Source organism: Neoarius graeffei, chromosome 25 (genome assembly GCF_027579695.1).
Source record: "Neoarius graeffei isolate fNeoGra1 chromosome 25, fNeoGra1.pri, whole genome shotgun sequence".
In the NCBI taxonomy this organism is placed as follows: Eukaryota; Metazoa; Chordata; class Actinopteri; order Siluriformes; family Ariidae; genus Neoarius; species Neoarius graeffei.
Window position 1 is genome coordinate 20389722 of NC_083593.1, and position 22002 is coordinate 20411723.

Sequence of the window (22002 nt, forward strand, 5' to 3'; positions counted from 1 at the left end):
GGTTCCACCTGCACCTGCAGGAGGTTAATCAATGGCACCTAATCTGGAACACCTGGTTCTAATTTTATGGACTTGAAAGTGTGAAACTTGTAAGGGTGTACTTACTTTTTCCATGTGACAGATCTATTTTTTATATATATTTAAATTATGAAAATGAGAACAAACTGTCAATGTTATGTGTTATTTGTTAGAGTATGTCACCTTTAGCTGTAGGCACTGGATTAAAGAGGGTGAAGTCTTTGCTTGTTCACATTGAAAATATCAGCAATTTCTGTGGGATGTACTTATTTTTTCACCTGACTTTATATCTCCTAAAAGTATTTTATATATATATATATATATATATATATATATATATATATATATATATATATAAACTGACACTACCAGTCATCAGATACCCCCGCTGGTATCATAAACTGGCCAAAGGAGGAGATAGAAGCCACAGATATCAAGACTAGAAAGTTCCTCACCATGCATGGAGGGTTCCACCCCAAGTCCAGCACCCAGAGACTATACACTAAGCAGAAAGAGGGAGGCCGAGGGCTAGTGAGCGTCAAGACCACGGTCCAGGATGAAACATCGAAAATCCGAGAATACATCAGAAAGATGGCCCCAAAGGATGAACTGCTAAGTGAATGTCTCAGGCAGCAGAACCCTGATGAGAGCGCAGAGGAGGAGAAACAGACAACCTGGAGGGACAAACCCCTACATGGCATGTACCACCGTCAGATAGAGGAAGTGGCTGATATCAAGAAATCCTACCAGTGGCTGGATAATGCAGGACTGACAGACAGCACAGAGGCACTAATCATGGCAGCACAAGAACAGGCCATAAGCACAAGAGCCATAGAGGCCAGGATCTACCAGAGTAGATCAGACCCAAGATGCAGACTGTGCAAAGAAGCCCCTGAAACAGTCCAGCACATAGTAGCAGGGTGTAAGATGCTAGCTGGATCAGTGTACATGGAGAGGCACAACCAAGTGGCTGGGATAGTATACAGGAACATCTGCAACCAGTATGGAATAGAAGTACCCAAGTCCCAATGGGCCATACCACAGAAGGTGGCTGAGAACAACAGGGCCAAGGTTCTGTGGGACTTCAGCTTCCAGACTGACAAACAGATCCTGGCTAACCAACCGGACATAGTGGTGGTGGACAAAGAGCAGAAGAGGGTGGTGGTGATAGATGTGGCGACCCCAACTGACACCAACATCAGGAAGAAGGAACATGAGAAACTTGAGAAGTATCAAGGGTTGAAAGAGCAGCTGGAACGGATGTGGAAGGTCAAGAGTTGCGTGGTCCCCGTGGTAGTGGGGGCACTTGGGGCAGTAACCCCAAAACTGGGAGAGTGGCTCCAGCAAATCCCAGGAACAACATCTGAAGCCTCAGTCCAGAAGAGCGCAGTACTAGGAACATCGAAGATACTGCACAGAACCCTCAAACTCCCAGGCCTCTGGTAGAGGACCTGAGCTTGAGGATGACATGGATACCACCACCCCCCCGCCGGGGGTGAGAAGGAGATTTTTTATATATAGGGAAAAAGCACAGGCCCCAGAATAGACCTCTGGGGTAATCCATATTTGACAGTAGCCTTAGAGGAAAAAACTCAATAATATTAACTGAGAAAATTCTTTCTTTGTGGTGTAAAAAAAAAAAAAATTAATACCGCACCTTGAATACCAACCTCACTTACTTTCACTTAAGCCTGTGGTTCCAAAGAGGAACATAGGCTACTGACAATCCTCTTCCACTCTGTCTTGTTCTGTGCTTCATTCTCCGACTGCTTCCAGGTGTAGCCAGCTGTCTGGATCCAGGGGCACTGCTAGAAATTTTGGGCCCTATGAAAAAAAAATTATATTGCCCGCCTTACGTTTCTGGTAACCAGACTTCTTCATGAGGGTGTCAATCTACTCATGGTTCACCATCAATTCTGCTTCTCCCTTGCACAGCTAATATTTGTGCTGGATTGGAAAGCAGCAAACCTAATGTGGTGTCACGCGCTGGCTCTGCCTACACAAGGCTATACCATGTCATGAATACAGAGAGGGGTGAAATATAAAGACTATCTATTCTAATAATTTTGCAGGAAATGGAAAACCAAACCAAAAGATTGTTGTATTTGCTCATTTTAAGAGACAAAATGATTTAAAATATTTTTAATTAAATTAACTTACACATGGTAATAATATTAATATTGTCCCCTGATGGCCCTCTGTCAATGCTGGGCCCTTAGAATTGTCCTAACCTCCCCCCCCCCCCCCCCCCCAACGGCACCCCTGTCTGGATCTCTGCTGTTGTATTCTGTCTACAGGTATTCTGGGGTGACCTCTCTTTCTTTTCCCCTGGGGGTTCCACTGTAATGTCTGTCTTGTGATGTTGTTCCTAGGTTTCCGTAGGGTATGGTCAATCCACCCTATTTTTTCACTGTATTTGGGTTACCATGGGTGTTTCTTTTGTTCTTGTCAGCAACTCTTCATTGGTAACCTTTTCTGGCCACCATATCCTTAGGATCCCATGTAGGCATCTGTTGACAAAAGCCTGGATCTTCTTTAGGAGTGTTTTTGTTGTTCAAGTGTAACCTACTGTTGGTTAAGGTCACCTCTATTCTAGGTTCGTAAAGGAGCTATGGACATAGGCCATAGATGAAAATACACAAACAACAAGATGAGTTGCAATGTATAAATTTAGTAACTTAAGTTTGCAGGTAATAACTCACAACATTCAAATACAAGATGAAAGAAAATTTTAAAAATGGGCCCTTTAAATAAAGTCATATCTTTGTCAATGGTTGTTAAAGTCTGTGTAGTCTGTGATCACTTTTGATATCTAGTCTGTCAAGCCGCTCTCTGTTCCTTTAATGTCTGTGACTGTTCTTGTGACAGTTCCTTGTGATAGAGTACAATCTTTGTCAATGTACGATGTAGTCCTGGTGACTAGCACCACCCTACCACCAGGTGCAATAATTGATGGTTCACTTCTGAGTTCCAGGCAGGATCACACTGGGAGGCTCGCCATCAATAGAAATGGGTCTTCATAAGTAGTTCTCACTCTGTCCATAAGACCTGACTGAGATAGATGGAAGAAGAAAACCGTAACTTCCCAAGTTCCCGGTTGTTTCTTTGGATATCCTTTGCTAATCTGTTAGCTGTAGATCAACTAGTTTTTCCAAATCTGTCAACTTTTTTTGGTGCTTCTCATCTGTTTTTCTCTGCTCTGGTCGCTGTCATATGTGCTCTCCCTCCTCACACATGCAGCCAATCTCCCAGGTACATCGTGACCTGTCAATCAAGTGGGCTAGGGCGGGACTTAACCAGGCAATCAGTCCTGTGTGGCTGATCATTTCTTTACTTGGTTCAATAGGAGCAGTAACATTTAATGTATTATTTAACCCCTTATTGTCACTGGGTTACACAAGTTTCTGCCCCATACAACAAAACTGACTTAATGTTTGAGTTGAAGAGCCACAATTTTGTGGAGGTCGAGATGTTGCATGCCTTCTAGATGTTTCCCACCATTACAAAGGCTGTCCTAGCTTTTCCCATTCTGGCTCTTACAACCCCGATTCCAAAAAAGTTGGGACAAAGTACAAATTGTACCTTCTCTTTAGTCCGAATGACACGTTTTTTTTTACAACATCTTCATTTATCTGTTTTTTTTTTAAAGTACAATCATAACATACATACTACATAGATATTATTGTAGCAGAACTTGTGCTGAATGCAAAAAAATCATAGGACTTTGAAAATACTGCTTAGATTTGTTGAAATTGACAACAAAATCAGAGCATGCCAAAATCATTAGAGTGCCAGAAAATACCCTCAGACCCCAGAGGGTTAATAACCATTAACAGCAGGTCACAGCGGTGATACTGGAGACTTCTTAGAAATGATAAATATTGAGAGTAAGTTTCACCATATCGTGTTATGTTGGTTAGATAGCAACACTTTTTTTTAAGCTAGCCATGGCTATATGAAGTGCATTTTAGTTAACTATACAGCAAAGTTAGACAGTTAGCAGGAAGAAAAAATAAAATATTCCCACCTCATGATGCTGAATAATTTGTAGAATTTATAGTTCTTACCAGGCTCTTTAATAATACAAAGTACAAACTAAATGATGATTAAAAAATATGGCACATAACTACATAAAATATCTCACAAGTTAAATTCCCATCTTACAAGCTGAGCAACAATAATTTTAGGGGAAAAAAAATCCCCACTGTATTTTTGTGTCATGTTGCCTGCGACCCTGTAGAACAGGATAAAGCGGCTAGAGATAATGAGATGAATGAGATGAGGTTAATTAGCTGCCTGTGCTATTCTGGTATTAAAGTGAACAAATTTGTCTCAATATCTAAAGTTAATATAGAGTAAAATACATGTCTAACAGTTCTCTTAGAAACTAAACTAAACCAGTATTTAAAAAAAATAATAACAGCAGCAGAAGATGTAATTTTTGCAAGTAAATATGTGTTAAGAAACTATTTCAAGAACAACGTTCCTCAAGAATTTTGCTCTAGCTGTCACTGGTGAGAATCCTCTGAAAATAGTGGTTCCGGTGTTATACAACTCCCATGATGTTTATTACACACTCCGGCCAAAGTCATTGGAAGTTAGCATTACCCGGTGACACCATGCATGAGACACACTTGCCAACCAAAACCAGTTAACTACTACTGTAACTATAATATAAACCAGCCTTTACCAGCTTCAAGAGCACATCAAATATAACTGTTCAAGCAGCAAGCTGTTGTTATTCATGCTGAAGATAGAGCTAGTGTTAATGTAACAGTACTTGAGTAACCCCATGAGTTAAAATTCCCCCATTGAAATCCCTCACCTGAGCTACTATCATTCCACCAATTTCCAGGGGTTTGTAAGTAGGGTCTTCAATCTTATCCTCAAAGTGCTAGTGTATTATACTGTGAGGAGTAAGTACAGTGGTGCTTGAAAGTTTGTGAACCTTTTAGAATGTTCTATATTTCTACATAAATGTGACCTAAAACATCATCAGATTTTCACACAAGTCCTAAAAGTAGATAAAGAGAACCCAGTTAAACAAATGAGACAAAAAATATTATACTTGGTCATTTATTTATTGAGGAAAATGATCCAATATTACATATCTGTGAGTGGCAAAAGTATGTGAACCTCTAGGATTAGCAGTTAATTTGAAGGTGAAATTAGAGTCAGATGTTTTCAATCAATGGGATGACAATCAGGTGTGAGTGGGCACCCTGTTTTATTTCAAGAACAGGGATCTATCAAAGTCTGATCTTCACAACACATGTTTGTGGAAGTGTATCATGGCACGAACAAAGGAGATTTCTGAGGACCTCAGAAAAAGCATTGTTGATGCTCATCAGGCTGGAAAAGGTTACAAAACCATCTCTAAAGAGTTTGGACTCCACCAATCCACAGTCAGACAGACTGTGTACAAATGGAGGTGTTAGGGTTTTGCTGGGGATCTAACCCGGGTCGCTGGTGTAGTGATCCAGCAAACCCCCACTAGGCCACCAGGGGAATGACTCAAGTGCAGAGGAGTGAGGCGAAAGTAGAGTAGAAAAACAGTTTATTTACAATATTTACAATCCAAGGCAAAAACAAAAGTATAATCCAAACGCTCAGAAGATAACCGGGAAAAAACCAAAAGTTCAAAGTCGAAACAAAGAGCCAAAAACCAGAAAAGAAGAGGCAAAAATGCAAACGCTCAGAAGATCCAAAAATGGTAAACACAAAGTCCAAAAAAGTCCAAAAGAAAGCAAAGTACAAAAACCACAAAGACACAGGCGAGGAACACGGAACAGAGGTTACTGGAGCTAAACATAACAGCACAAAGACTCCGTGACAAGAGGCTAAACTAAGGAAGTATATATACACAAACTAAATAGGACACAGGTGACAATAATGAGGACTAGGCGGGACACAAGGCACATGGAAAAACAAAGGCACATGGCTGTCAAAACAAAAACACAAAACACAGAAACAGTGGCGGCCTCTAGAGGCCAAAACAAACATGACAAGATAAGGAAATAACAGCAGCCTCTAGAGGCCAAAACAGTTCCAGTCCTAACAGGACCCCCCCCCCCCCCTCAAGGAGCGTCTCCTGACGTTCCCAGGGTGATCCGGATGGGCCGAATGGAAGTCCCGACACAGATCCTTGTCTAAGACGTCCCGAGCGGGAACCCAGCAGCACTCCTCAGGGCCATAGCCCTCCCAGTCCACTAGATATTGGAGCCCGCCACGGACCCGGCGGGAGTCCAGCAGATGGCGCACAGTGAACACAGTCTGACCCTGGAAGATGCGTGGGGGCAGGGGATTCCTAGGGGCGGGGGCATACGTGGACAACAGTACGGGCCACAACAGGGAAACATGGAATGTGGGGTTGATCCTTAGAGTCCTGGGCAGCTGGAGCTGGTAGGCAACAGGGTTCACCCTGCGCACAACCTTGAAGGGGCCAATGTAGCGAGGAGCAAGCTTGCAGTTCTCCACCCGCAGCGGAAGGTCCTTGGTGGACAGCCAAACCCACTGCCCAGTGCGGAAAACGTGGGCAGGCCTTCTATGACGGTTGGCCTGAGTCTGGTTGGACCTGGAAGTCTGGATGAGGGTCTTCCTGACCTTGTTCCAGGTCTTGTGACACCGTCTCACATACTGATTGACCGAGGGCACCCCAGCGTCCTCCTCCTGTTCAGGAAACAGAGGTGGCTGGAACCCGAACTGGCACTGGAACGGCGACAACCTGGTGGCAGATGACTGCAGGGTGTTGTGGGCATGCTCTGCCCATGGCAGCCAGGTGCTCCAAGATGTCAGGTTATCCATCGCCAGGCCTCGCAGGGTGGTTTCCAGGTCCTGGTTGAGCCTCTCAGTCTGGCCGTTGGACTGGGGGTGGAACCCAGAAGAGAGGCTGGCAGTGGCCCCGATGAGTTTGCAGAACCCGCGCCACACTCGGGAGGAGAACTGGGGCCCCCGGTCTGAGACGATGTCCTGTGGAAGACCAAAGGCTCGGAAGACATGGGTAAATATATTTTTGGCTGTTTCAAGAGCAGAAGGAAGTTTGCACAGTGGTATGAAGCGGCAGGCTTTGGAGAATCTGTCGACAATGACCAAAATGACAGTGTTACCTTGTGAGTCTGGAAGGCCTGTGATGAAGTCGACTGCCACATGGGACCAGGGATGCCGGGGAATGGGCAGAGTATGCAGGAGGCCCTGGGGATGCTGTCGTGGGTTCTTGGTTCTGGTGCACACATCACAGGACAGGACGAATGACCTTACTTCCTTCTCCATGCTTGGCCACCAGAAGCGTCTTTTCAAGAAGTCCAGGGTCTTCCGAGCTCCCGGGTGGGCAGTGAGAGGGGACGAGTGACCCCACTGGAGAACTTTGGCCCGGGCTTGACGAGGGATGTACAAGAGGCCTGGTGGCCCCGTCCCAGGATCGGGGTCCTGGCGTTGAGCTCGTCGGACGACCTCCTCGACACCCCAGCGGACAGGGGCCACAATCCGGGACACAGGAATAATAGGCCCAACTTCATTCTCCCTGTTGGTGGCAGAGAACAGCCTGGAAAGCGCGTCAGGTTTGGTGTTCTTAGAGCCGGGGCAGTACGATAGGGTGAAGTCGAATCGGCTAAAGAACAAAGCCCACCTAGCCTGTCGTGGATTCAGTCTCTTGGCTTGCTGGAGGTACTCCAGGTTCTTGTGGTCCGTCCAAACCAGGAATGGATGTTGTGCTCCCTCCAACCAGTGCCTCCACTCCTCAAGGGCCAGTTTGACTGCGAGCAGTTCCCGATCCCCCACATCATACCGGGACTCTGCAGGGCTCAGGCGGTGGGAGAAGTAAGCGCAGGGGTAAAGCTTTCCCTCCGAATGTTGAGAGAGGACTGTGCCGACGCCACTGTCTGAGGCGTCCACCTCGACGACAAATGGTTGCGATGTGTCTGGGAGGACCAGGATGGGTGCCGTGCAGAAGCGGTGCTTGAGGTCCCTGAACGCCTTCTCCGCCTGAGGAGACCAGACAAAAGATCCACCTGTCTTCTTGGTGAGGTCCGATATGGGCGCTGCTACAGAACTGAAGTTACTGACAAACTTGCGGTAGAAGTTAGCAAACCCTAAGAACCGCTGAACTTCTTTAATGGCCTTGGGAATGGGCCAGTCCCGGATGGCCAGGGTCTTGGCTGGATCCATCTGGAGTTGTCCCGTTTGTACAGTGAAACCCAGGAAGGAGACCTCGGGGACATGAAACTCGCATTTCTGGGCTTTGGCAAACAGATTGTTCTGTTGCAGCCTCTTGAGAACCTGGCGGACATGGTGGTGGTGCTCCTGTACGGTCTTGGAAAATATTAGGATGTCATCGAGGTAGACGAAAACGTACTGATTGATCATATCCCTCAAGACGTCGTTGATAAGGGCCTGAAACACTGCTGGCGCATTGGTGAGTCCGAAGGGCATAACTTGGTACTCGTAGTGCCCTGACGGGGTGTTAAAGGCAGTCTTCCACTCATCTCCCTGTCGGATGCGGATGAGGTGGTACGCATTCCGTAAGTCCAACTTGGTGAAGACAGTGGTGCCTTGGAGCAGATCGAATGCTTTGGACATCAGCGGAAGGGGATAGCGGTTGTGCACAGTGATCTTGTTCAGGCCCCTATAATCAATACATGGCCGGAACCCCCCATCCTTCTTGCCGACAAAGAAGAAGCCGGCACCAGCGGGTGAGGTGGAGGGTCGAATGAACCCAGAGGCCAAGGTGTCCTTGATGTACTCCTCCATGGCCTTGTGTTCTGGCTGAGAGAGGGAAAACAGTCTGCCATGAGGAGGGGTAGCCCGAGGAAGCAAGTTGATGGCACAGTTGTAGGCACGGTGTGGAGGAAGAACGGCAGCCCTGCTCTTGTTAAAAACTTCTTTAAGATCTCAGTACTCTTGGGAACTTGAGAACTCGGTGAGATCAGGAGGCTCGGCAGGAGACACAGGAGAGCTAGAGAGCAGACAAGAGGCATAGCATGCAGGACCCCATTCCACAACCTGGCTAGTTACCCAGTCAATACGAGGGCTGTGGCGGGTAAGCCAAGGAAGGCCTAGAATCACCGGGAACTCTGGTGAATTAATCAGGTGCAGGGATATTTCTTCCTGGTGACCTTGAGACTGGAGAAAGACTGGAGAAGTAACTTGGGTGACTCTTCCATCACCTAAAGCTTGGCCATCCAGGGCAGACACAGACAATGGGACTTCAAGAGGAGCAGTAGGGACATTGATTCTTTGGGTGAAGTGGACATCCATAAAGTTTCCAGCCGCCCCGGAGTCTAGCAAGGCCTGACAAGAGTGGACGGACTCACCCCAGGAGATGGAGACAGGGATGTAGACTCCTTGGCCGGGAAGTTCGGGAGAGAGGGTAGGCCCCATCACAACCCTCCCTCGGCTGGACGGGGTGGTCCTTTTCCCGAGAGCTCGGGACATGATGCTCGGAAGTGGCCAGGCTTGCCACAGTAGATGCAGCACTTGTCCCTCCTCCTGCGCTCCCTTTCAGCTGCGGAGAGACGAGTACAGCCAACTTGCATGGGCTCTGGACAGTCACTGGAGGAGGTGGATGGACTCCAGGTTGCGGCAGTGAGGCAAGGGGAACTCAGGACTTGATGGCGCTCTCTAATCCGGTTATCGAGACGGATGGCATGCGAGATCAGAGTTTCAAGGTCACTTGGGCATCCGATAGAGGCCAGGCCGTCTTTGATGGGGTCAGACAGACCATGGTGGAAGGCTGAAACCAGGGCAGTCTCATTCCATCCGCTGACTGCTGCGAGCATCCGGAACGAGATGACATAATCTGCAACGCTTCCTCCTTGTCGGATGGACATGAGCTTTCTGGTTGCGTCTTTACTGATGTCCGCCTGATCGAAGACACGAAGCATCTCCTCCGTAAACAGCTTGAAATCAGAGCACTCGGGTCCCTGTCTCTGCCAGATGGCCGTTGCCCAAGCTCGTGCCTTACCAGCTAACAAGGTTATCACAAAGGCAATCTTGCGGCGATCCGTAGTGTAGGTGGTAGGCTGGAGCTCAAAGGTGAGTTGGCACTGGGTAAGGAACTCCCGGCACTCACCGTGCTTGCCGTCATACCTCTGTGGTGCAGGAAGGCTGGGTTCGCAAGGTGAAGGAGACAGCGTGGCGGGAGGCACTGGAGCGGGAGCAGATGGTGGAGCAGGAGCTGGATCAGGATGAGGAGATGCGGGCAGAGGAGTCAGCTGTGCCAGGGTTTTCCCAATTTGCTGAAGCAGTACCTCGTGGCGAGCAAGGGCCTCACGTTGGCTTGCAAGTGTTCGTCCATGAGTGTCCATGGTAGCTCCGAAGCGTGTTAAAGCAGCCATAATTCCCTGAAGGTTAGCTGGGTAGACCGTTGAAGACGCCTCTGCTGAGTCGGTCATCGAACCCGGGTCACTGGTGTAGTGATCCAGCAAACCCCCACTAGGCCACCAGGGGAATGACTCAAGTGCAGAGGAGTGAGGCGAAAGTAGAGTAGAAAAACAGTTTATTTACAATATTTACAATCCAAGGCAAAAACAAAAGTATAATCCAAACGCTCAGAAGATAACCAGGAAAAAACCAAAAGTTCAAAGTCGAAACAAAGAGCCAAAAACCAGAAAAGAAGAGGCAAAAATACAAACGCTCAGAAGATCCAAAAATGGTAAACACAAAGTCCAAAAAAGTCCAAAAGAAAGTAAAGTACAAAAACCACAAAGACACAGGCGAGGAACACGGAACAGAGGTTACTGGAGCTAAACATAACAGCACAAAGACTCCATGACAAGAGGCTAAACTGAGGAAGTATATATACACAAACTAAATAGGACACAGGTGACAATAATGAGGACTAGGCGGGGCACAAGGCACATGGAAAAACAAAGGCACATGGCTGTCAAAACAAAAACACAAAACACAGAAACAGTGGCGGCCTCTAGAGGCCAAAACAAACATGACAAGATAAGGAAATAACAGCAGCCTCTAGAGGCCAAAACAGTCCCAGTCCTAACAGGAGGAAATTCAAGACCATTGTTACCCTCCCCAGGATTGGTCGACCAACAAAGATCACTCCAAGAGCAAGGCGCTTAATAGTCGGCGAGGTCACAAAGGGTAACTTCTAAGCAAATGAAGGCCTCTGTCACATTGGCTAATGTTAATGTTCATGAATCCACCATCAGGAGAACACTGAACAACATATGATATTTTATGTACAACAGTGTACAATAAAATGAAAACAAAATGGCAAGTCAATGTCATTATCAGACTACAGGCTGGCTGCTGCTCAGCTAAACCAAATAGCTCATGCATTAAAAAAAAAACTGACACTGAACTTGTATAGAGAAGATCAGTCTACGCATATTGTGTTGAATGTTGTAAGCAAGTTCACAGGCTGTGTTAATTTTTAAACTACACAACTGTGTGGAAAAAAGCTGAATTCCTCCTACACAATTTTCTTTAACATATTCCACGAAATGTGTGAATGAAAGTGCTACACATAAGTTGTGTAATTTTTCTACATATTCCTTCTAAGAGTGTAACTAGTGAGGAATTAATAATGGATAAAACACTAAACTGCAGGACAACAAATGTTACTTTAAAAAGTTTTGAACTGATTATATGTTAGATTTTGATCTGTCTGTATCAAAGGAGGTTGAACTGACAAAGTGTGATCTAGGAATGTAGACCTCTGCCGCCTAACAGAGTCTGCCTCATGGATATCCGGGAGATTCTGCTTCACGGATCGATCCAGGAGCGAACAGTCACTGACAGAGACAGAGCTGCTCAGAGATTTTTTCTTTTTTTCAGTTTATTGTAGGACAAACATGAGTATATATTCACATTCAAGAGTGTGTTGTAGCTACGTATATGATTGGATGATGATGATGATGATGATGATGATGATGTGATTGATGAAGATAAGTTATCTATGCATAATGTAAATGGTTGATGAAGCAGTGCATCACTGGTTTTGACTACACTACTTTATGAAAGACGTTAGACATTATGTATCATTACATCACCCGTCAGGATCATAGTCTTATGAAAAGAAGAAAGACATTACTGGTCAACATAACACTCATTAAGCAGAGAGCAGAATGTGCGAGTGAAGATAAATCTCAAGGACTTAACTAACCAAAACAAGTAGCAATCAGAACAGCCTGCCTGTTCCAGTGTCAAGAACAAGTAGCAATCAGACCAGCTTGTACCAATTCCAAGCATGCCAAACAAATTTCTCTATCATTACATCAAGGGCAGATGGAGTAGGTTTCATAAAAGAGACTATATCTTTACAGCTGGAGAGTCTGACAGGTTCACAGCAATTAAATGTGTCTGTGCATGCCTGATGGAGAGAGGATCCCATCACAGGGCTGGCAAAATAAGGCCTAATGCTTTCTATGTTATTAGTAAAATAATTTAAAACACACACACACACACACACACACACACACACACACACACACACACACACACACACAATTCCACATACATTTCAGGGCCATAAGTCAGACAAATGTTGACAAGGGAGTTAATTGTTTTAAACAAAATATTTGGTCTGTGAGAATTTTTTAGATGAAGTTAAAAATGAGAGTAGTTCCTCAGTGCTAAATTGAGAACTAGTAGCTGCAGAAGACCTATGAAATAAAGTGCCTTTCAAGCCAAGACCAGCTGTAGAAGTTGATACTGAGAAAAGGATGTTTTTTCTTTGCCTTTCTGGTCAGCAGTTTTCTCTGAAAGTTTTCCAGATCTTGTCTTGACTTCCACAGTTGCCATAAACTGCCATTTCTTAGTGACACAGTGAAAACAGCAAACTGGAAGTGTTTTGATATCTTTTGATAGATTTCCCGTGTTTTGTCGGCATGTATTAGCTCCATTTTCAGATCCTCAATCAGCTGCCCATGATTGTTGAGTGTTAAAACAAGTTTTGAAGAGTCAGAGAATTTATGACATTCTTAACCTGCTGAACAAGTTCTAATGAGTTAATTAAGGCTCAACAAGTGAAACAAACTCTGAGACATTACAACTAGAAGAGTGTACAAACTTTTGCACATGCCATTTTTTCCTATTGTTTATCAAACATAAAGTAATCATTTGTAGATCTTTTTTTGAGAGTTTGCAACAGAGGTTGTTTACTTCTTTTCACTTCATAAATCAACAAGGGGTGGCCAAACATTTATATACTGTACAACTGTGTAAATGATGGTTTATATTAATACTGTGCACAATCTAAGGCTAATGAAAAATAATGGCTGAAGAAAATGTGTTGTTATTTAACAAATAAATACATATAATTGCTGTAAATGGTGAGATGATATATTGTGAGATGTTTTAAAATGTACATTTTAAAATGTATATTTTTTTATTTAAAACATAAAATTTATGTCTTTGAGTGTCAGTACTTTGGAACAGTCACTAAGTTTCTGCAGTTGGAAAATCTCAGTAAAATGACAAGGTACTTTTTTGTCTTATGAAGTTCAGAGAAAAGGAGAGGCTGGTGAGGGAATGACTGCTTATGGTTGTTATAATAAAAGTGATAATAAGAACTACAGTGCCCTCCACAATTATTGGCACCCCTTGTAAAGATTAATAAAAGGGGTTAGAAAAAAATCCACCTTTTGTTGAAGTAGCTTCATCCCACACTGAAAAAAGGGGAAAATCCAACCTTTAATTGAAATAAATTTATTCAGAGAAAAATAAATCCTTAATCAAGAAATAATTATTTTCAACAAAAACACATGTACCACAATTACTGGAACTCCTGGAAATGTTAGTCAACACAATGTAACTGAAATGTGCTTCCCATTTAAATTGTACATTTTTGAATTGATTGGAGTGTGTAGGAACTTTTAAGCTGTAGTCCATTACTTTTACTGGGGTAAAAATACAAAGTGACACAGAGGCCAAATTCCCTTAGTTATCCATCAATATGGGAAAGATAAGAGAACACAAACCAAACGAGGGAGATGTTGACCTTCATAAATCAGGGAATGGTTATAAAAAATAGCTACTCACCTGAAAATGTCCATTTCTACTGTTAGGGCAATAATTTAAAAAAAAGTGGACACCAACTGGAACCATTACAAACTTGCCTGGAAGAGGACCCAATCTTATTTTAAACACCCCCCCCCCCCCCCCCCCCCCATGAGTGAGGAGGATGGTAAGAGGGGCAAAAAAAAAAAAATCCCCAAGGATCACTGTTGCTGAATTAGAAGAAAAAAGTAAAATCTTGGGGTTTCCAAGTCTCCAAAAGCACCATCAGACACCATGTCCATGCCAACAGGTTATAAGGTGTGCTACAAAAAAAACTTTTCTGTCAGTTAACCACAAACATGAACACCTGGAGTTTGTGAAATGATACTACAACTTTGACTGGAACAATGTTCTATGGTCTGATGAAATAAAAACTCAGCTTTTTGGCAAAAACACTCAAGGTAGGTTTGATGTAAAAAGAAGCATAGCTGTAATGAAAAGAACCCAATCCCAACTGTAAAATATGGTGGACATTCTGTGATGTTTTGAGGCTGTTTTTCCTCCACAGGCCCTGCAAACCTTGTTAGGGTACATGGCATCATGGACGCCATGATAAACCAGGACATTTTAAATAAAAATCTGGGTTGTCATTGGATCTTCCAACAGGACAAGCATATGTCCAAATCAACACAAAAGTGGTTAGCTGATCACAGAATCAAACTTCTGCCATGACCATCTCAGTCCCTTGACCTGAACCCCATTGAAAACCTGTGGGGTAAGCTGAATAGGAGAATGCACAAGAAAGGGCTGACCCTGGATGATATGGAGAGATTGTGTAAAGCTGAATGGTCTCAGATGCCATGCTCTGTATCTCCAACCTTATAAAATGTAGGAGAAGACTCAATGCTGTTTTACTGGCAAAGGGAGGTTGTACAAAGTATTAAATGCAGGGGTGCCAATAATAGTGGCACATGTGTTTTTGTTGAAAATTATTATTTCCTGCTGAGGGATTTGTTTTTCTCTGAATAAATGTATTTCAATTAAAGGTTGGCTTTTTCTCATTTTTTCAGTGTGAGATGAAGCGACTTCACCAAAAGGTGGATTTTTTCTAACCCTTTTTACTCATCTTTACAAGGGATGCCAATATTCATGAAAAGCAGGGTAATTTGCCTCATCATCAATAGCAACTATATGTGGTTAAAAACAAGCACAGAGTGTTGTTCATTAAATTTAATTCATGATGTGCTGTTATGGGACAATAATCCACTTTGGTGGTACTCAACCTCCAGTTTAACACTGGACCATATCATACTACCCTGGCGTGGATTACTTTCCTATGACAGAACTATGTTTAATTCCTTACTTATTTTTAGTATTATTAGTGATAAATATCCACAGTTAAGCTGTAAGACTATCAACCTCAAGTCACATAAACATTTAAATTTGTACACTATATTATACAAGAAGCATTTTTCATGAGCAGCTGTCTTATAAAATTGTTCTTTAAGGTTTCATAGCTTCTAAAAAGGGTTCTCTCTATAGGGAAACCCTCTGTTGTCCAAACCCTAATTCCAGACTCAAATTCTCACTTCATTTATATTTACAAAATACAATTAATGGATCAGTAAAAACTACTAAAAATCTTTCCTTTGTACATTTGTCAATTAAGTAAAGTTTCGTGTGAATTAACAAATCACAGATTTTTGTTTTTATTGCATTTTGGAAAATATCCCAACTTTTCTGGAAATGGGATTTGTAGGTTTCTACATAGCCCTTTTAAGGGTTCTCCCAGGGAAACAACCAAAGAAACCTCAAAGGTTTACTAAGAGTTATTCTACTTTGCTTACTTTACTAAGAACATACACTTTTAACAGACAAAGTGCTAATATTGAAGAATCATGTCTGAAAACTTTTCTTTTCAGAGTCCTGGATGACAATCCCCTGAGGAGTATCTCTTACGACATGTTCATTGGTCTCAAGTCGTTAATATTTCTGTGAGTAGTCATCGCCTCTTGATTAATACTTTCATCTGATCATGATATATTTGGGATTGCTCAGGTGTAATGCTGTACTGAGCTGTGTTAGCTGTGTTTTTTTTTTTTTTTGGGGGGGGGGTCAGGGTGTCTCTCATGACAATTTGTTTGGCCTGAAATGGCTTATAATGTTTTGAGTAAATTCTGGAAGTAAGCACTTTAATAATTCCTTTTAGATTTTCATCACATCTGCTTTCACCTTGTTGGGGTGCTGAAGTGTAGCTTCTCAGTGCTTTGATTTATCATTGTTGATTATTGTGTCACTGCCATCTCATTAAAAAAAAACAACTTTTAGTCATCTGTAGTTATTAAATTGGGATGATTAATTCCACTGGATAGGAATACAGCTCCATCAGCCACCACTACAGGTCTTTTCTATTAGAACAGACATACAGTATTTAAACTTTTTTCCCCCATGTAGCTCACCTCCCAGTTTTTAGAGAACTTGAATCCCCTTAATAAAAAAAAAAAGTCCCTTGTTGAAACTGTGAAATGGTTCCCCACAGCCAACATGTTCACTGTTGATCTGCTCAATCTATTTCAATGTCTGAGTGTCTGTGCTGAATGGTGTAGGGCAGTGTTTCTCAACCACTGGGCTGTGGCCCATTACTGGGCCACAAAGCACCATTTAGTGGGCCGCAATTTTTTTTCAAGTTGAAGCTAATTTTTAGTAGGGTACAATTGCTGGGTTGCATCCGACATCACATCCGCCTCATTAGATATTCAAGACATGAAGTGGTGGTCAGCTGAGCTGACTGTTCACAAAGAGTTACTCTCACTGGGGCACCTTGCTAGTTGTTAAAATGCCCTATACTTGTGTTGTTTTGGGCTGTTCGAATCAAACAAACCGTGAAACTGTTAAAAGTTTCTTCTGGGTTCCCCGTGAAGTGATAAAAAAGGGTAAGCAAAGGATTTTACCAAAAGAGGACAAGAAAGGTGGCTCTTGAACCTTTCACTGTGAAGGAAGGGAGCTGAGTCAAAGAATGCTCAAGTTTGCAGTGATCACTTCATGAAAGGTTTGTAAAATCCTCTGATTTATTTTGTTTGGATTCGCAAATGACTTATCTCATCATTTTCTGTTATTTAGTGAAGTTTTGAAATTCAGGAGATGCTTCAGTCCTCAGATGTGTTTCTGTTTACTGTTTGATCATTTTCGCCATTTTGTAAACTAACGCATATATAATGCCTGTAATACTCACATATTTAAAGATGTTTCTGTGTTCTGTGGATCTTTATGAATGATTGATTTAGCTGGAAGAGAAGAGCAGGGAGTATTGAGAATCAAGCAGCTGTGGTTTGTTTACACCCGATACTAAAATTTGTAGCATCCTAGCAACCATCACAAAGATGCATACAAAGCCCAAAAATGCTACTTATCCACCCATCAATAATACGGTACAGGATTTATCTTGTAGTGTCTTGATCCCCAGATCTTTAACTCAGCCACATATAAAAATTTGTATGCCTCCATGCTCTCCCAAGTTTTCATCTGTTTGCCCATGTAGAACGATGTCTGCAGCACCAGGTAGTTTGAGATATCGGGGAATTCAACAAATGGATGATTTTCCAACTCATGGGAAAAATCCTTCTTTGTTAGCATGTAAGGATCTATCCCATTGAGTGGTTTCTATGTCCATTTCTTTTGAGTATACTTTTTGGTTTTAATGACTTGCTTGTTTGCTGTACACAAACATGACAATAAGTTCTTGTGTCAACCAACCAGACTCCACTTTTGGATCATTAATCCCTTTTGACTGAGAGGCTCTATTAAAGGAAGCTGGACCACTTTCGCTCATCATACCCCGAGCTTTCAGGGAAAAGTGCAGTCCCATCCAGGAGGGGGAGTACTGTGATGGGAGTGACCTTTACCCCCACAGCCTCTACCACATGCCTGCAGATACCGGTCATGATTTTCTGGGGACTCCAGCAACACCACACTCTGCAGGCCCTCGTAGAGACTGGTGCAACTGGTAACTTCATGGATTCCTCCCCAGCCAATGACCTTCACCTCCCTGTAACCAACCTAGACTATCCTCTCACTGTGACCACCCTTGATGGAAGACCTTTGGGAGAAGGTGCCATTGACTGCGTTACTGCACCTCTTCTTATGTTCATAGATGGAAGTCATCATGAAAAGATCCAATTTAACCTTATTCAGTCTCCCAAGTTCCCCATAGTGCTTGGTTTTCCCTGGTTGTCTCACCATAGTCCCCGCATCAATTGGTCTTCAAGAACTGTGGCCAAATGGGGTCCCACTTGCCAAGCTACTTGTCTCCTCTCTAGAGTCTCTGCCCCATCCCTAAGTCTCCTAGTCCTCTTGAGCTGTCCCGAGTCCCTTCTGAGTATCAAGACCTGAATTAGATTTTCAGTAAGAAAAGAGCCACATCACTGCCTCCTCATATGCCTTACGATTGTGCCATTGACTGCCTTCCAGGAACTTTTCTTCCATGGGGTAGAATCTTCTCTCTCTTGCCTGCTGAGACCAAGGCTATGGAGGAGTATATCAGGGACTCCCTAGATGCCAGAATCATTTGTCCTTTATCTTCTCCTGTGGGAGTTAGGTTCTTTTTCGTTGGCAAAAAGGATGGCAGTCTCTGACCCTGTATTGACTACTGTGGGCTGAACAAAATTACCATGACAAACTGTTATCCTTTACCCCTTATGTTTTCAGCCTTTGAGTTGCTTCAGGGAGTGACAATCTACAGTGGTGCTTGAAAGTTTATGAACCCTTTAGAATTTTCTATATTTCTGCATAAATATGTGATGAGTCATGGAATCCACGGACACATGTCGGCCGAAACGAATCCGAGAAAATCGCAAAAGAAGCATTAATTAATTAATGCTTCTTTTGCAATTTTCTCGGATTCGTTTCTGCCGACATGTGTCCGTGGATTCCATGACTCATCACATATGACCGAAAACATCATCAGATTTTCACACAAGTCCTAAAAGTACATAAAGAGAACCCAGTTAAATAATGAGACAAAAATATTATACTTGGTCATTTATTTATTGAGGAAAATGATCCAATATTACATATCAGTGAGTGGCAAAAGTATGTGAACCTTTGCTTTCAGTATCTGGTGTGACCCCCTTGTGCAGCAATAACTGCAACTAAATGTTTCCGGTAACTGTTGATCAGTCCTGCACACCGGCTTAGAGGAATTTTAGCCCATTCCTCTGTACAGAACAGTTTCAACTCTGGGATGTTGGTGGGTTTCCTCACGTGAATTGCTCGCTTCAGGTCCTTCCACGACATTTTCATTGGATTAAGGTCAGGACTTTGACTTGGCCATTCCAAAACATTAACTTTATTCTTCTCTAACCATTCTTTGGTAGAACGACTTGTGTGTTTAGGGTCATTGCCTTGCTGCATGACCCACCTTCTCTTGAGATTCAGTTCATGGACAGATGTCCTGACATTTTCCTTTAGAATTCGCTGGTATAATTCAGAATTCATTGTTCCATCAATGATAGCAAGCCATCCTGGCCCAGATGCAGCAAAACAGGCCCAAACAGTGATGATACTACCACCATGTTTCACAGATGGGATAAGGTTCTTATGCTGGAATGCAGTGTTTTCCTTTCTCCAAACATAATGCTAATCATTTAAACCAAAAAAGTTCTATTTTGGTCTCATCCATCCACAAAACATTTTTCCAATAGCCTTCTGGCTTGTCCACATGATCTTTAGCAAACTGCAGACAAGCAGCAATGTTCTTTTTGGAGAGCAGTGGCTTTCTCCTTGAAACCCTGCCATGCACACCACTGTTGTTTGGTGTTCTCCTGATGGTGGACTCATGAACATTAGCTGATGTGAGAGAGGCCTTCAGTTGCTTAGAAGTTACTCTGGGGTCCTTTGTGACCTCACTGACTATTACACATCCTGCTCTTGGAGTGATCTTTGTTGGTCAATCATTCCTAGGGAGGGTAACAATGGTCTTGAATTTCCTCCATTTGTACACAATCTGTCTGACTGTGGATTGGTGGAGTCCAAACTCTTTAGAGATGGTTTCGTAACCTTTTCCAGCCTGATGAGCATCAACAATGCTTTTTCTGAGGTCCTCAGAAATCTCCTTTGTTCATGCCATGATACACTTCCACAAACATGTGTTGTGGAGCTTGTTTGGAGCACTGTGTGAGATGGCTGCCTCTCCAGTAGCTCTGTAGTTTTTAGCTCTTTAAACCTCTTTTTTTCCACCTTTTTTTACTTTTTGGCTCTTTTTACGAAGACTTATATACTTATATATTACTTATATAACATGGATATATTTACCTTTAACACGCAACCAGGAGCCAGTTTTCTCACTTATTCAAGAGAGGAGCTGCTGGCCCTGAAAACAATTGGACGAGCCGGGATACGACATCCCATCCCGGTGGAGCTGAGGAGGAAACCCAGGGGCTGCAAAGCCGGGGCTAAGCTAAAGGCTAGGCTAGCGGACAACCGGCGGTGCTACAAACCATCCATTCCCTCCGTTATCATGGGGAATGTGAACTCGCTGCTGAATAAAGTCGACGAGCTTTCCGCTCTGAACAACCAGCGGACTTATCGGGAGAGCAGCTTATTTATTTTTACGGAGACATGGCTAACACACCTTGTACCAGATGCTAACATGGACCTGCGGGGATTCACTGCTGTGAGAGCCGACAGAGACACTAACATATGTGGGAAAAGCAAAGGTGGGGGACTCTTCATTTATGTTAACAACCACTGGTGTAACCCGGGACATATATCCGTAAAGACAGTTTTATGTTGCCTGGACTTGGAGCTGCTAGCCATTAGCCTGCGGCCATATTATCTGCCTAGGGAGTTCAGTCACATGATCACCATCTGTGTTTACATCTCTCCGAGGGCAGACACAGCCACTGCATGTGAGGGGATTCACTCTGTCACAGCAAGGCTGTAGACACAGCACCCTGAGGCATTTATCATCATTTCTGGGGACTTTAATCACGCTACTTTGGACTCTACTTTGGCTGCTTTTTACCAGGCTGTGGACTGTCCAACAAGGAACAACAGGACAATTGACTTGCTGTATGCTAATGTGAGGGATGCATACAGAGTCACACCCCTCCCCCCAATAGGGAAGTCTGACCACAACCTGGTTCTTCTACAGCCGAAGTACACCCCCCTGGTTCAAAGGCAGCCTGCAACAACTAGCTCCATCAGGAGGTGGTCCCCTGAAGATGCCCTCAGAGACTGCTATGACATCACGGACTGGGATGTGCTGCTTAGCCCACACTGTGAGGATATAGAGGGGCTGACACACTGTCTGACAGATTACCTCAACTTCTGTGCAGATGTGGTCTCCCCCGCTAAGACTGTACGGTGTTACCCTAATAACAAGCCATGGGTAAGGAAGTCAAAGCTGCCCTCAACAGGAAGAAGGCCGCCTTCAGGAGCAGGGATAGGGAGGAGATGAAAGCAGCACAGCAGGAGGTGAAACGCTGTGTGAGGGAAGCTAAGGACAGCTACAGGAGGAAGGTGGAGCAGAAGCTGAAGGAGAACAGCATGAGGGAGGTCTGGGAAGGTGTGAAAACAATCACAGGCCACAATACAAAGACCAGAGTCGTTGAGGGGACAGTGGAGAGGGCGAACGAGTTGAATGACTTCTTCAATTGGTTCAACCAGCCCACGTCCCCCCCACCCTCTCCCTCACTGCAGCCATCTCTCCTTCTTCCCTCAACACACCTCCCCCCAGTCATCACAGCAGCCCCCTCCTCCCCATCCTCCCCCACCTCAACACAGACTCCTCTATGCATTACTGCAGATCAGGTCAGAGGTCAACTGAGGAAGCTTCACCCCAGGAAAGCAGCAGGCCCGGACAAGGTGTGTCCACGACTACTGAAGACCTGCACTGCTGAACAGGGTGAACCACTCCAACGCATCTTCAACCTCAGCCTGCAGCTGGGGAGAGTGCCAACCCTCTGGAAGACATCATGTATCGTTCCAGTTCCCAAAAAGAATCGGCCCAGCGAGCTGAACGACTTCCGACCG

General features: G+C 43.9%; 1 protein-coding gene across 4 annotated transcripts in view; it reads left to right on the forward strand.

Moving 5' to 3' along the window:
* rxfp2a (relaxin family peptide receptor 2a) overlaps positions 1-22002 on the forward strand; it is a 202894-nt gene that overhangs the window by 82773 nt on the left and 98119 nt on the right. For all 4 annotated transcript variants that reach the window (XM_060909647.1, XM_060909646.1, XM_060909649.1 and 1 more), the window contains one exon: positions 15894-15965. In XM_060909647.1, the coding sequence (XP_060765630.1) occupies positions 15894-15965 (72 nt within the window). The remainder of the gene's footprint in view (positions 1-15893; positions 15966-22002) is intronic.